This window comes from Chiloscyllium plagiosum, unplaced genomic scaffold, assembly GCF_037043375.1.
Source record: "Chiloscyllium plagiosum isolate Xiang-an unplaced genomic scaffold, Cpla_swu_hap1 HiC_scaffold_1, whole genome shotgun sequence".
Lineage (NCBI taxonomy): Eukaryota > Metazoa > Chordata > Chondrichthyes > Orectolobiformes > Hemiscylliidae > Chiloscyllium > Chiloscyllium plagiosum.
Genome location: NW_028270139.1, coordinates 179,484,200 through 179,499,527, shown reverse-complemented (window position 1 = coordinate 179,499,527; position 15,328 = coordinate 179,484,200). Strand labels below are relative to the sequence as shown.

General features: G+C 59.8%; 1 protein-coding gene across 5 annotated transcripts in view; it reads right to left on the bottom strand.

The window, feature by feature from the left end:
- Positions 1 to 15,328, bottom strand: part of LOC122553861 (dynactin subunit 1-like) — a 203,046-nt gene that overhangs the window by 91,568 nt on the left and 96,150 nt on the right. For all 5 annotated transcript variants that reach the window (XM_087992308.1, XM_087992316.1, XM_087992310.1 and 2 more), the window contains 2 exons: positions 10,152 to 10,268; positions 3,782 to 3,934 (listed from right to left, as the gene is read on the bottom strand). In XM_087992308.1, coding sequence (XP_087848434.1) covers positions 3,782 to 3,934; positions 10,152 to 10,268 — 270 coding nt within the window. The remainder of the gene's footprint in view (positions 1 to 3,781; positions 3,935 to 10,151; positions 10,269 to 15,328) is intronic.

Here is a 15,328-nt window from a genome sequence, read left to right as displayed (position 1 = left end):
AATCGCCACACACTGACCCTCACACAGTGCGGCACACCCACACACTGACCCTCTCACAGTGCGGCAATCCCAACACACTGACCCTCACACAGTGCGGTAATCCACACACACTGACCCTCACACAGTGCGGTACACCCACACACTGACCCTCACAGTGCGGTAATCCCCACACACTGACCCTCACACAGTGCGGGACACCCACACACTGACCCTCACACAGTGCGGTAATCCCCACACACTGACCCTCACACAGTGCGGTAATCCCCACACACTGACCCTCACACAGTGCGGTAATCCCCACACACTGACCCTCACACAGTGCGGGACACCCACACACTGACCCTCACACAGTGCGGCACACCCACACACTGACCCTCACACAGTGCGGGACACCCACACACTGGCCCTCACACAGTGCGGTAATCCCCACACACTGACCCTCACACAGTGCGGCACACCCACACACTGACCCTCACACAGTGCGGGACACCCACACACTGACCCTCACAGTGCGGTAATCCCCACACACTGACCCTCACACAGTGCGGTACACCCACACACTGACCCTCACAGTGCGGTAATCCCCACACACTGACCCTCACACAGTGCGGGACACCCACACACTGACCCTCACACAGTGCGGCACACCCACACACTGACCCTCACACAGTGCGGGACACCCACACACTGGCCCTCACACAGTGCGGCACACCCACACACTGACCCTCACACAGTGCGGTACACCCACACACTGGCCCTCACACAGTGCGGCACACCCACACACTGACCCTCACACAGTGCGGGACACCCACACACTGACCCTCACACAGTGCGGTACACCCACACACTGACCCTCACACAGTGCGGTACACCCACAGACTGACCCTCACACAGTGCGGTAATCCCCACACACTGACCCTCACACAGTGCGGCACACCCACACACTGACCCTCACACAGTGCGGCACACCCACACACTGACCCTCACACAGTGCGGCACACCCACACACTGACCCTCACACAGTGCGGTACACCCACACACTGACCCTCACACAGTGCGGTAATCCCCACACACTGACCCTCACACAGTGCGGTAATCCCCACACACTGACCCTCACACAGTGCGGTAATCCCCACACACTGACCCTCACACAGTGCGGTACACCCACACACTGACCCTCACACAGTGCAGTACACCCACACACTGACCCTCACACAGTGCGGTACACCCACACACTGACCCTCACACAGTGCGGGACACCCACACACTGACCCTCACACAGTGCGGGACACCCACACACTGACCCTCACACAGTGCGGGACACCCACACACTGACCCTCACACAGTGCGGTAATCCCCACACACTGACCCTCACACAGTGCGGTACACACACACACACTGACCCTCACACAGTGCGGTACACCCACACACTGACCCTAACACAGTGCGGTACACCCACACACTGACCCTCACACAGTGCGGGACACCCACACACTGACCATCACACAGTGCGGCAATCCCAACACACTGACCCTCACGCAGTGCGGCACACCCACACACTGACCCTCATGCAGTGCGGCACACCCACACACTGACCCCCCCCCCACACACTGAGGGACACCCACAAACTGACCCTCACAGTGTGGTAATCCCCACACACTGACCCTCTCACAGTGCGGGACACCCACACACTGACCCTCACACAGTGCGGCACACCCACAAACTGACCCTCACAGTGCGGTAATCCCCACACACTGACCCTCACACAGTGCTGGACACCCACACACTGACCCTCACAGTGTGGTAATCCCCACACACTGACCCTCTCACAGTGCGGGACACCCACACACTGACCCTCACACAGTGCGGTAATCCCCACACACTGACCCTCACACAGTGCGGTACACCCACACACTGACCCTCACACAGTGCGGGACACCCACACACTGACCCTCACACAGTGCGGGACACCCACACACTGACCCTCACACAGTGCGGGACACCCACACACTGACCCTCACACAGTGCGGTAATCCCCACACACTGACCCTCACACAGTGCGGTACACACACACACACTGACCCTCACACAGTGCGGTACACCCACACACTGACCCTAACACAGTGCGGTACACCCACACACTGACCCTCACACAGTGCGGGACACCCACACACTGACCATCACACAGTGCGGCACACCCACACACTGACCCTCACACAGTGCGGGACACCCACACACTGACCCTCACACAGTGCGGCACACCCACAAACTGACCCTCACAGTGTGGTAATCCCCACACACTGACCCTCACACTGTGCGGTACACTCACACACTGACCCTCACACAGTGCGGGACACCCACACACTGACCCTCACACAGTGCGGTAATCCACACACACTGACCCTCACACAGTGCGGTACACCCACACACTGACCCTCACACAGTGCGGTAATCCCCACACACTGACCCCCTCAGTGCGGCACACCCACACACTGACCCTCACACAGTGTGGTACACCCACACACACTGACCCTCACACAGTGCGGTACACCCACACACTGACCCTCACACAGTGCGGTACACCCACACACTGACCCTCACACAGTGCGGCACACCCACACACTGACCCTCACACAGTGCAGTACACCCACACACTGACCCTCACACAGTGCAGCACACCCACACACTGACCCCCTCAGTGCGGTACACCCACACACTGGCCCTCACACAGTGCGGGACACCCACACACTGACCCCCTCAGTGCGGTACACCCACACACTGGCCCTCACACAATGCGGCACACCCACACACTGGCCCTCACACAATGCGGCACCCCCACACACTGGCCCTCACACAATGCGGCACACCCACACACTGACCCCCTCAGTGCAGTACACCCACACACTGACCCTCACACAGTGCGGCACACCCACACACTGACCCTCACACAGTGCGGGACACCCACACACTGACCCCCTCAGTGCGGTACACCCACACACTGGCCCTCACACAATGCGGCACACCCACACACTGGCCCTCACACAATGCGGCACACCCACACACTGACCCTCACACAGTGCGGTACACCCACACACTGGCCCTCACACAGTGCGGTACACACACACACTGGCCCTCACACAGTGCGGTACACACACACACTGACCCTCACACAGTGCGGGACACCCACACACTGACCCTCACACAGTGCAGTACACCCACACACTGACCCTCACACAGTGCGGTAATCCCCACACACCGACCCTCTCACAGTTCGGTACACCCACACACTGACCCTCACACAGTGCGGCACACCCACACACTGACCCTCACACAATGCGGCACACCTACACACTGACCCTCACACAGTGCGGTACACCCACACACTGACCCTCACACAATGCGGCACACCCACACACTGGCCCTCACACAATGCGGCACACCCACACACTGACCCTCACACAGTGCGGTAATCCCCACACACTGGGGCACAACCACACACTGGCCCTCACACAGTGCGGCACACCCACACACTGACCCTCACACAGTGCGGTACACCCACACACTGGCCCTCACACAGTGCGGTAATCCCCACACACTGGCCCTCACACAGTGCGGTAATCCCCACACACTGGCCCTCACACAGTGCGGCACACCCACACACTGACCCTCACACAGTTATTTCCTGAGTATACCCCTTTGCCTATATTTGAATTGCCTGTTTCTTTCCCCCTTTGTGGTCTTTCTGTCGCTCCCTCTGCCCAATGTTTCGAATGGGGCCCACCTTGCAGATGAGGCGTGGGATCAGGAGGAGAACCAGAATGCCATCATGGTCCCCACCATGACGCAGGAAGGAGTCGGGCATGAAGGAGGTCAGTAAGGAGACATGTCGGTTTGCTTGGTGAACCTCCATCTTCCGCAGTTCCATCTCGATAGCCTGGAGAGACAGGGAGGCACAGTGAAACAGAGCAATTAGTGGTATCATCAGGGGCAAAACCAGCCAGCCACCCAGACCATGTCCTGAGGACCTGGGTTCCAATTGTGGAAGCTTCATAACTAAGAACCTAATGATGACCATAAATCCATTGTGGAACGTTGGAAAATCCAAGCATGTTTATTCATGTCGCTTTGGGAGCCTGGTTGGGCTGACTATCCACTCGGGAGGGGGCAGGAGCCCCACATTCCTGGATCTTGCAGCCTGCATGGATGAAGGATTCAGGAGCAGTGCCATGGTGCTGTGGTACAGGAGGGAACTTAGGCTCAGGAGCACATGGGGTGGCACGGTGGCACAGTGGTTAGCACTGCTGCCTCACAGTGCCAGAGACCCGGGTTCAATTCCCGCCTCAGGCAACTGTCTGTGTGGAGTTTGCACATTCTCCCCGTGTCTGCGTGGGTTTCCTCCGGGTGCTCTGGTTTCCTCCCACAGTCTGAAACTGTGCAGGTCAGGGTGGATTGGCCAAGGGAAGTTGCCCGTAGTGTTAGGTGAAGGGGTAAATGTAGGGGAATGGGTCTGGGTGGGTTGGTCTTCGGAGGGTTGGTGGGAACTTGTTGGGCCGAAAGGCCTGTTTCCACACTGTAAGGAATCGAATCTAATTTCATCATTCAGCTCCTCCAGCCATTCAATGAGGTCATGTCTGATAGACCACAGAACCTTACAGTGCAGGACCGGTCCCTCAACCCTCGATGTTAGATCCAATCTGAAGCCCATCGAACCCACACTACCCCATTCTCATCCATATGCCTATCCAATGACCATTTAAATGCCGTTAAAGTTAGGGAGTCTACTACTGTTGTAGGCAGTACGTTCCACACCCCTACTATTCTGAGTAAAGAAACTACCTCTGACATCGTCCTGTATCTACCACCCCTCAATTTAAAGCTATGCTCCCTCGTGCTCGCCGTCACCATCCGAAGAAAAAGGCTCTCCCTGTCCACCCTCTCTAACCCTCTGATTATCTTATATGTCTCTATTAAGTCACCTCTCAACCTTCTTCTCTCTAACGAAAACAGCCTCAAGTCCCTCAGCCTTTCCTCGTAAGACCTTCCCTCCATACCAGGCAACATCCGAGTAAATCTCCTCTGCACCCTTTCCAAAGCTTCCACATCCTTCTTATAATGCAGTGACCAAAACTGTACACAATACTCCAAGTGCAGCCACACCAGAGCTTTGTCCAGCTGTAGCATAACGTCATGGTTCCGGAACTCGATCCCTCTATTAATAAAAGCTAAAACACTGTGTGCCTTCTTAACAACCCTGTCAACCTGGGTGGCAACTTTCAAGGATCTGTGTACCTATACACCGAGATCTCTCTGCTCATCTAAACTACCAAGAATCTTACCATTCGCCCAGTACTTTGCATTCCGGTTACTCCGACCAAAGTGAATCACCTCACACTTGTCCCCATTAAACTCCATTTGCCACCTCTCAGCCCAGCTCTGCAGCTTATCTATGTCTCTCTGTAACCTACAACATCCTTCATCACTATCCACAACTCCACCGACCTTAGTGTCATCTGCAAATTTACTAACCCACCCTTCTACGCCCTCACCCAGGTTGTTTATAAAAATGACGAACAGCAGTGGACCCAACACCGACCCTTGCGGTACGCCGCTAGTAACTGGACACCAGGATGAACATTTCCCATCAACCACCACCCTCTGTCTTCTTTCAGCAAGCCAATTACTGATCCAAATTGCTATGTCTCCCACAATCCCATTCCTCCACATATTGTACAATAGCCTACTGTGGGGAACCTTATCAAACACCTTGCTGAAATCCATATACACCACATCAACCGGTTTACTCTCATCTACCTGTTTGGTCACCTTCTCAAAGAACTCAATAAGGTTTGTGAGGCACAGCCTACCCTTCACAAAACCGTGCTGACTATCCCTAATCAAATTATTTCTCTGTCAATGATTATAACCTTTTCCAACACTTTACCCACAACTGACGTAAAGCTCACTAGTCTATAATTACCAGGGCTGTCTCTACTCCCCTTCTTGAACAGGGGAACCACATTTGCTATCCTCCAGTCCTCAGGCACTATTCCTGTAGACAATGACGATTTGAAGATCAAAGCCAAAGGCTCGGCAATCCCCTCCCTGGCTTCCCCAGAGAATCCTCCCCAGCCCAGGGGACTTATCTATTTTCACACTTTCCAGAATGGCTAACAGCTCCTCCTTGTGAGCCTCAATCCCGTGTAGTCTAGTAGCCTGTATCTCAGTATTCTCCTCAACAACATGGTCTTTTTCCAGTGTGAATAGAACATAGAACATTACAGCGCAGTACAGGCCCTTCGGCCCTCGATGTTGTGCCGCCCTGTCATACCAATCTGAAGCCCATCCCACCTATACTATTCCATGTACGTCCATGTGCTTGTCCAATGACGACTTAAATGTACTTAAAGTTGGCGAATCTACTACCGTTGCAGGCAAAGCATTCCATACCCTTACTACTCTCTGAGTAAAGAACGTACCTCAGACATCTGTCCTATATCTATCACCCCTCAATTTAAAGCTATGCTCCCTCGTGCTCGCCATCACCATACATGGAAAAGGGCTCTCCCTGTCCACCCTATCTAACCCTCTGATTATCTTATATTCTAACCCTCTGATTATCTTATACTGACTAAAAATATTCATTTAGCGCTTCCCCTGTCTCCTCGGACTCCCCGCACAACTTCCCACGACTATCCTTGATTGGCCCTAATCTTACTCTCGTCATTCTCTGATATACCTACAGAAAGCTTTCGGGTTTTCCTTGATCCTATCTGCCAATGACTTCTCATGTCTCCTCCTGGCTCTTCTTAGCTCTTTCTTTAGGTCTTTCCTGACTAACCTGTAACTCTCCAGCGCCCTAACTGAGCCTTCACATCTCTTCCAAACATAAGCCTTCTTCTTCCTCTTGACCAGAGATTCCACTTCCTTTGTAAGCCACAGCTCCCTCGCTTGACCACTTCCTCCCTGCCTGACAGGTACATACTTAGCAAGGACACGCAGTAGCTGTTCCTTGAACAAGCTCCACATTTTAATTGTGCCCATCCCCTGCAGTTTCCTTCCCCATCCTATGCAGTATAAATCTTGCCTAATCGCCACATAATTGCCATTCCCCCAGCTACATCGCTTGCCCTGCGGTATATGCCTATCCCTTTCCATCACTAAAGTGAACATAACAGAATTGTGATCGCTATCACCAAAGTGCTCACCTATTTCCAAGTCTAACACCTGGCCGTGCTCATTACCCAGTACCAAATCTAATGTGGCTTCACCCCTTGTTGGCCTGTCTACTTACTGTGTCAGGAAGTCCTCCCGCACACACTGGACAAAACCTGACCCATCTATAGTACTCGTACTATAGTGTTCTCAGTCAATTTTTGGAAAGTTGAAGCCCCCATGACAACTACCCTGCCTCTCTCACTCCTATCCAGAATCATCTTTGCTATCCTTTCCTCTACACCTCTGGAACTGTTCGGAGGCCGATCGAAAACTCCCAACAGGGTGACCTCTCCTTTCCTGTTTCTAACCTCAGCCCATACTACCTCAGTTGACGAATCCCCAAACATCCTTTCTGCAATTGGAATACTGTCCTTGACCAACAATGCCACACCTCTCCTTTTACCATCTTCTCTGTTCTTACTGAAACATCTAAATCCTGGAACCTGCAACAACCATTCCAGTCCCTGCTCTATCCATGTCTCCGAAATGGCCACAACATCAAAGTCCCAGGTACCAACCCATGCTGAAGATCACCCACCTTATTCCGGATGCTCCTGGGCGTTGAAGTAGACACACTTCAAACCAACTTCTTGCTTGCTGGTCAACTCTTATGACTTTGAGACCATATTTCTAACCTCACTACTCTCAACTTCCTGGACATTGGACCTACAATTTAGGTTCCCATTCCCCCCCCAGGATATTGGTACCCCTCTGGTTCACGTGAAGACCGTCCTGCTTGTAGAGGTCCCACCTACCCCAGAAAGAGCCCCAATTATCCAAGAATCCAAAACCCTCCCTCCTGCACCATCCCCGTAGCCACGTGTTCAACTCCTCTCTCTCTCTATTCCTCGCCTCACTAACACGTGGCACGGGCAACAAACCAGAGACAACAACTCTGTTCGTCCTAACTCTAAGCTTCCATCCTAGCTCCCTGAATTTTTGCCTTAAATCCCCATCTCTCTTCCTACCTATGTCGTTGGTGCCTATGTGGACCATGACTTGCATTTGAACATGGACTGCTTCAGTGTCTCAGGAGTCAGGAATGGTGCTGAACACTGTGCAAGATAGAAACCTGGTTCACACTTTCTGCTAACCTGTCAATCTGTCAAGGGTGGAAAAGACAGGGAAATTGAGAAACATTCACACAATTTGATAAAATCTTTAACAGATGGCTCCAGGAACTTGCTTTCCAGTGAGCTTTGCCAGTGAACAGTGACAGTGATGTAATGATACATATACACCCTTCAGATCTGCAATACTGCAGATGGCTGTTCACCATCACTCCTGGGCTCCCACCTTCCAGATGGTAAGGATCTCATTCCCCCTTCCTTCAGGTTCCGGGTTTTACCTCATGTAACTACCTGCCAAAAAGATCAAGGTTTCCTCCTGACCTCGGTGGTGGGCAAGTTGTTGGAGGGAATCCTGAGGGACAGGATGTACATGTATTTGGAAAGACAAGGACTGATTCGGGACAGTCAACATGGCTTTGTGCGTGGGAAATCATGTCTCACAAACTTAAATGAGTTTTTTGAAGAAGTGATAAAGAAGATTGATGAGGGCAGAGCAGTAGATGTGATCTATATGGACTTTAGTAAGGCGTTTGACAAGGTTCCCCATGGGAGACTGGTTGGCAAGGTTAGATCTCATGGAATACTAGCCATTTGGATACAGAACTGGCTCAAAGGTAGAAGACAGAGGGTGGTGGTGGAGGGTTGTTTTTCAGGCTGGAGGCCTGTGACCAGTGGAGTGCCACAAGGATTGGTGCTGGGTCCACTACTTTTCATCATTTACATAAATGATTTGGATGTGAACATAAGAGGTACAGTTAGTAAGTTTGCAGATGACATCAAAATTGGAGGTGCAGTGGACAGCGAAGAGGGTTACCTCAGATTACAACAGGATCTGGACCAGATGGGCCAATGGGCTGAGAAGTGGCAGATGGAGTTTAATTCAGATAAATGCGAGGTGCTGCATTTTGGGAAAGCAAATCTTAGCAGGACTTACGCACTTAATGGTAAGGTCCTAGGGAGTGTTGCTGAACAAAGAGACCTTGGAGTGCAGGTTCATAGCTCCTTGAAAGTGGAGTCGCAGGTAGATAGGATAGTGACGAAGGCGTTTGGTATGCTTTCCTTTATTGGTCAGAGTATTGAGTACAGGAGTTGGGAGGTCATGTTGTGGCTGTACAGGACATTGGTTAGGCCACTGTTGGAATATTGCGTGCAATTCTGGTCTCCTTCCTATCGGAAAGATGTTGTGAAACTTGAAAGGGTTCAGAAAAGATTTACAAGGATGTTGCCAGGGTTGGAGGATTTGAGCGACAGGGAGAGGCTGAACAGGCTGGGGCTGTTTTCCCTGGAGCGTCGGAGGCTGAGGGGTGACCTTCTAGAGCTTTACAAAGTTATGAGGGACATGGATAGGATAAATAGACAAAGTCTTTTCACTGGGGTCGGAGAGTAGAACTAGAGGGCATAGGTTTAGGGTGAGAGGGGAAAGATATAAAAGAGACTTAAGGGGCAACATTTTCACACAGAGGGTGGTACGTGTATGGAATGAGCTGCCTGAGGATGTGGTGGAGGCTGGTACAATTGCAACATTTAAGAGGCATTTGGATGGGTATATGAATAGGAAGGGTTTGGAGGGATATGGGCTGGGTGCTGTAGGTGGGACTAGATTGGGTTGGGATATCTGGTCAGCATGGACGGGTTGGACCGAAGGGTCTGTTTCCGTGCTGTACATCTCTATGACTCTATGACAGAAGTGGTTCATCTCTTGAACCTTGACTGTGAACCTGCACTGCATTCTCTCCAGTGCCTTCATACTGGTGTGGCACCTGGAAATGTAGATCAGACTGAAACCAGGAGTTTCCATCCTCAGGTTCTCCCCATGCTCGCCCTCAGCATCGTCGCTGTTGAGGGAACTGGAAGCTCTGCACATACCTTTGCGTGAGCCTTGGTCTCAGCAAATTTGATTTTGAAGTCAATGATCTCGGGGGGAGGTTGCTGCTCTCTCTCTGCTGATGCTTCTTGTTGGCTCATCAGCTCGCGGTTTACCTCCTGCAAGCAGAACACAAGACCATGGCTCAGAAGACAATATGGAGTCAGAGCGAGAACAACACAGGGTCAGGTCAAGTACAGCACAGGAGCCAGCCATCTGGCTCATCAAAACTGTGTTCACACTTGGTGTCTCAAAACTAAAAACCTTTTTGCCTCTTCGCAGCTCATGTTCCCCCCCCCCCCCCCCCCAATTCCTTGCCTATTCCTGTCCCCCTATTCCCTGCCTATTCCTGTCCCTGTCCCCCATTCCCAGCCTATTCCTGTCCGTCCTATTCCCAGTCTATTCCTTTCCCCCTATTCCCAGCCTATTCCTGTCCCCCTATTCCCAGCCTATTCCTGTCCCTGCCCCCCTATTCCCAGCCTATTCCTGTCCCTGCCCCCCTATTCCCAGCCTATTCCTGTCCCTGCCCCCCTATTCCCTGCCTATTCCTATCCCTGTCCCCCTATTCCCTGCCTATTCCTGTCCCTGCCCCCCTATTCCCTGCCTATTCCTGTCCCTGCCCCCCTATTCCCTGCCTATTCCTGTCCCTGTCCCCCTATTCCCAGCCTATTCCTGTCCCTGCCCCCCTATTCCCTGCCTATTCCTATCCCTGTCCCCCTATTCCCTGCCTATTCCTATCCCTGTCCCCCTATTCCCTGCCTATTCCTGTCCCTGTCCCCCATTCCCTGCGTATTCCCATCCTTGTCCCCCCGTTCCCTGCCTATTCCCGTCCCTGTCCCCCTATCCCAGTCTATCCCCCCCGCCCCCCTCTCCCCCCCCATCCCCGTCCCTGCCCCTCTCCCCCCCCTCTCCGTCCCTGCCCCTCTCCCCCCTCCCCCCGTCTCCCCCCCCTCCCCGTCCCTGCCCCTCTCCCCCCCCCGTCCCTGCCCCTCTCCCCGTCCCCGCCCCTCTCCCCCCCCTCTCCCCGTCCCCCCACCTCCCCCCCCCTCCCCCCTCTGCCCCCGTCCCTGCCCCTCTCCCCGTCCCCGCCCCTCTCCCCCCCCCCTGCCCCTCTCCCCGTCCCCGCCCCTCTCCCCCCCCTCTCCCCGTCCCCCCACCTCCCCCCCCCCCCCTCTCCCCCCGTCCCTGCCCCTCTCCCCGTCCCCGCCCCTCTCCCCCCCCCCCTGCCCCTCTCCCCGTCCCCGCCCCTCTCCCCCCCCACTCCCCCACCCCCCTGCCCCTCTCCCCGTCCCCGCCCCTCTCCCCCCCCTCTCCCCGTCCCCCCCTCTCCCCCCCTCCCCGTCCCTGCCCCTCTCCCCCCCTCCCCGTCCCTGCCCCTCTCCCCCCCTCCCCGTCCCTGCCCCTCTCCCCCCCTCCCCGTCCCTGCCCCTCTCCCCCCCTCCCCGTCCCTGCCCCTCTCCCCCCCTCCCCGTCCCTGCCCCTCTCCCCCCCTCCCCGTCCATGCCCCTCTCCCCGTCCCTCCCCCTCCCCCTCCCCGTCCCTGCCCCTCTCCCCCCCATCCCCTGCCCCTCTCCCCTGCCCCTCTCCCCCCCCTCCCCTGCCCCTCCCCCCTCCCCCTCTCCCCCCCCCTCCCCTGCCCCTCCCCCCTCCCCCTCTCCCCCCCCCTCCCCCTCTCCCCCCCCCTCCCCTGCCCCTCTCCCCCCCCTCCCCTGCCCCTCTCCCCGTCCCCCGCCCCTCTCCCCCCCTCCCCGTCCCTGCCCTCTCCCCCCCCTCTCCCCGTCCCTGCCCTCTCCCCCCCCTCTCCCCGTCCCTGCCCTCTCCCCCCCCCCCCGTCCCTGCCCCTCTCCCCCCCTCCCCGTCCCTGCCCCTCTCCCCCCCTCCCCGTCCCTGCCCTCTCCCCCCCTCCCCGTCCCTGCCCTCTCCCCGTCCCCCCCCTCCCCCTCTCCCCGTCCCCCCCCCAACCCCCGTCCCTGCCCCTCTCCCCCCCTCCCCCCCACCCCAACCCCCGTCCCTGCCCCTCTCCCCCCCTCCCCGTCCCTGCCCTCTCCCCCCCTCTCCCCGTCCCTGCCCTCTCCCCCCCCTCTCCCCGTCCCTGCCCCTCTCCCCCTCCCCGTCCCTGCCCCTCTCCCCCTCCCCGTCCCTGCCCCTCTCCCCACCTCCCCCCCCTCCCCACCTCCCCCCCCTCCCCCCGTCCCTGCCCCTCTCCCCCCCTCCTATCCCCGTCCCTGCCCCTCCCCCCCCTCCCCCCCTATCCCCGTCCCTGCCCCTCCCCCCCCTCCCCGTCCCTGCCCCTCTCTCCCTCCCCGTCCCTGCCCCTCTCTCCCTCCCCGTCCCTCCCCCTCTCTCCCCCCCCGTCCCTCCCCCTCTCTCCCTCCCCCGTCCCTCCCCCTCTCTCCCTCCCCGTCCCTGCCCCTCTCTCCCTCCCCGTCCCTGCCCCTCTCTCCCTCCCCGTCCCTGCCCCTCTCTCCCTCCCCGTCCCTCCCCCTCTCTCCCTCCCCGTCCCTCCCCCTCTCTCCCTCCCCCGTCCCTCCCCCTCTCTCCCTCCCCGTCCCTGCCCCTCTCTCCCTCCCCGTCCCTGCCCCTCTCTCCCTCCCCGTCCCTGCCCCTCTCTCCCCCCCCGTCCCTGCCCCTCTCTCCCCCCCCGTCCCTGCCCCTCTCTCCCTCCCCGTCCCTGCCCCTCTCTCCCCCCCCGTCCCTGCCCCTCTCTCCCCCCCCGTCCCTGCCCCTCTCTCCCTCCCCGTCCCTGCCCCTCTCCCCACCTCCCCCCCATCCCCCCGTCCCTGCCCCTCTCTCCCCCCCCGTCCCTGCCCCTCTCTCCCTCCCCGTCCCTGCCCCTCTCTCCCCCCCCGTCCCTGTCCCTCTCTCCCTCCCCGTCCCTGCCCCTCTCTCCCTCCCCGTCCCTGCCCCTCTCTCCCCCCCCGTCCCTGCCCCTCTCCCCCTCCCCGTCCCTGCCCCTCTCCCCACCTCCCCCCCCTCCCCCCGTCCCTGCCCCTCTCTCCCCCCCCGTCCCTGCCCCTCTCTCCCTCCCCGTCCCTGCCCCTCTCTCCCCCCCCGTCCCTGCCCCTCTCTCCCCCCCCGTCCCTGCCCCTCTCTCCCTCCCCGTCCCTGCCCCTCTCTCCCCCCCCGTCCCTGCCCCTCTCCCCCTCCCCGTCCCTGCCCCTCTCTCCCTCCCCGTCCCTCCCCCTCTCTCCCTCCCCGTCCCTGCCCCTCCCCCCCCTCCCCGTCCCTGCCCCTCTCTCCCCCCCCGTCCCTGCCCCTCTCTCCCTCCCCGTCCCTGCCCCTCCCCCCCCTCCCCGTCCCTGCCCCTCTCTCCCTCCCCGTCCCTGCCCCTCTCTCCCTCCCCGTCCCTCCCCCTCTCTCCCTCCCCGTCCCTGCCCCTCTCTCCCTCCCCGTCCCTGCCCCTCTCTCCCTCCCCGTCCCTGCCCCTCCCCCCCCTCCCCGTCCCTGCCCCTCTCTCCCTCCCCGTCCCTCCCCCTCTCTCCCTCCCCGTCCCTCCCCCTCTCTCCCTCCCCGTCCCTGCCCCTCTCTCCCTCCCCGTCCCTGCCCCTCTCTCCCTCCCCGTCCCTGCCCCTCCCCCCCCTCCCCGTCCCTGCCCCTCTCTCCCCCCCCGTCCCTGCCCCTCTCTCCCTCCCCGTCCCTGCCCCTCTCTCCCTCCCCGTCCCTCCCCCTCTCTCCCCCCCCCGTCCCTGCCCCTCTCTCCCCCCCGTCCCTCCCCCTCTCTCCCCCCCCGTCCCTGCCCCTCTCTCCCTCCCCGTCCCTGCCCCTCTCTCCCCCCCCCGTCCCTGCCCCTCTCTCCCTCCCCGTCCCTGCCCCTCTCTCCCCCCCCGTCCCTGCCCCTCTCTCCCCCCCCGTCCCTGCCCCTCTCTCCCTCCCCGTCCCTGCCCCTCTCTCCCTCCCCGTCCCTCCCCCTCTCTCCCCCCCCCGTCCCTGCCCCTCTCTCCCCCCCGTCCCTCCCCCTCTCTCCCCCCCCGTCCCTGCCCCTCTCTCCCTCCCCGTCCCTGCCCCTCTCTCCCTCCCCGTCCCTGCCCCTCTCTCCCCCCCCGTCCCTGCCCCTCTCTCCCCCCCCGTCCCTGCCCCTCTCTCCCTCCCCGTCCCTCCCCCTCTCTCCTTCCCCGTCCCTCCCCCTCTCTCCTTCCCCGTCCCTCCCCCTCTCTCCCTCCCCGTCCCTCCCCCTCTCTCCCTCCCCCGTCCCTCCCCCTCTCTCCCTCCCCCTCTCTCCCTCCCCCGTCCCTCCCCCTCTCTCCCTCCCCCGTCCCTCCCCCTCTCTCCCTCCCCCGTCCCTCCCCCTCTCTCCCTCCCCCGTCCCTCCCCCTCTCTCCCCCCCCGTCCCTGCCCCTCTCTCCCCCCCCGTCCCTGCCCCTCTCTCCCTCCCCGTCCCTGCCCCTCTCTCCCTCCCCGTCCCTCCCCCTCTCTCCTTCCCCGTCCCTCCCCCTCTCTCCTTCCCCGTCCCTCCCCCTCTCTCCCTCCCCGTCCCTCCCCCTCTCTCCCTCCCCCGTCCCTCCCCCTCTCTCCCTCCCCCGTCCCTCCCCCTCTCTCCCTCCCCCGTCCCTCCCCCTCTCTCCCTCCCCCGTCCCTCCCCCTCTCTCCCTCCCCCGTCCCTCCCCCTCTCTCCCTCCCCCGTCCCTCCCCCTCTCTCCCTCCCCCTCTCTTCCTCCCCCGTCCCTCCCCCGTCCCTCCCCCTCTCTCCCTCCCCGTCCCTCCCCCTCTCTCCCTCCCCCGTCCCTCCCCCTCTCTCCCTCCCCCGTCCCTCCCCCTCTCTCCCTCCCCCTCTCTCCCTCCCCCTCTCTCCCTCCCCCGTCCCTCCCCCTCTCTCCCTCCCCCTCTCTCCCCCCCCGTCCCTGCCCCTCTCTCCCTCCCCGTCCCTGCCCCTCTCCCCCTCCCCGTCCCTGCCCCTCTCCCCACCTCCCCCCCCTCCCCCTCTCCCCACCTCCCCCCCCCTTCCCCCGTCCCTGCCCCTCTCTCCCCCCCCGTCCCTGCCCCTCTCTCCCTCCCCGTCCCTGCCCCTCTCTCCCCCCCCGTCCCTGCCCCTCTCCCCCTCCCCGTCCCTGCCCCTCTCCCCCTCCCCGTCCCTGCCCCTCTCCCCACCTCCCCCCCCTCCCCCTCTCCCCACCTCCCCCCCCTCCCCCTCTCCCCACCTCCCCCCCTCCCCCCGTCCCTGCCCCTCTCTCCCCCCCCGTCC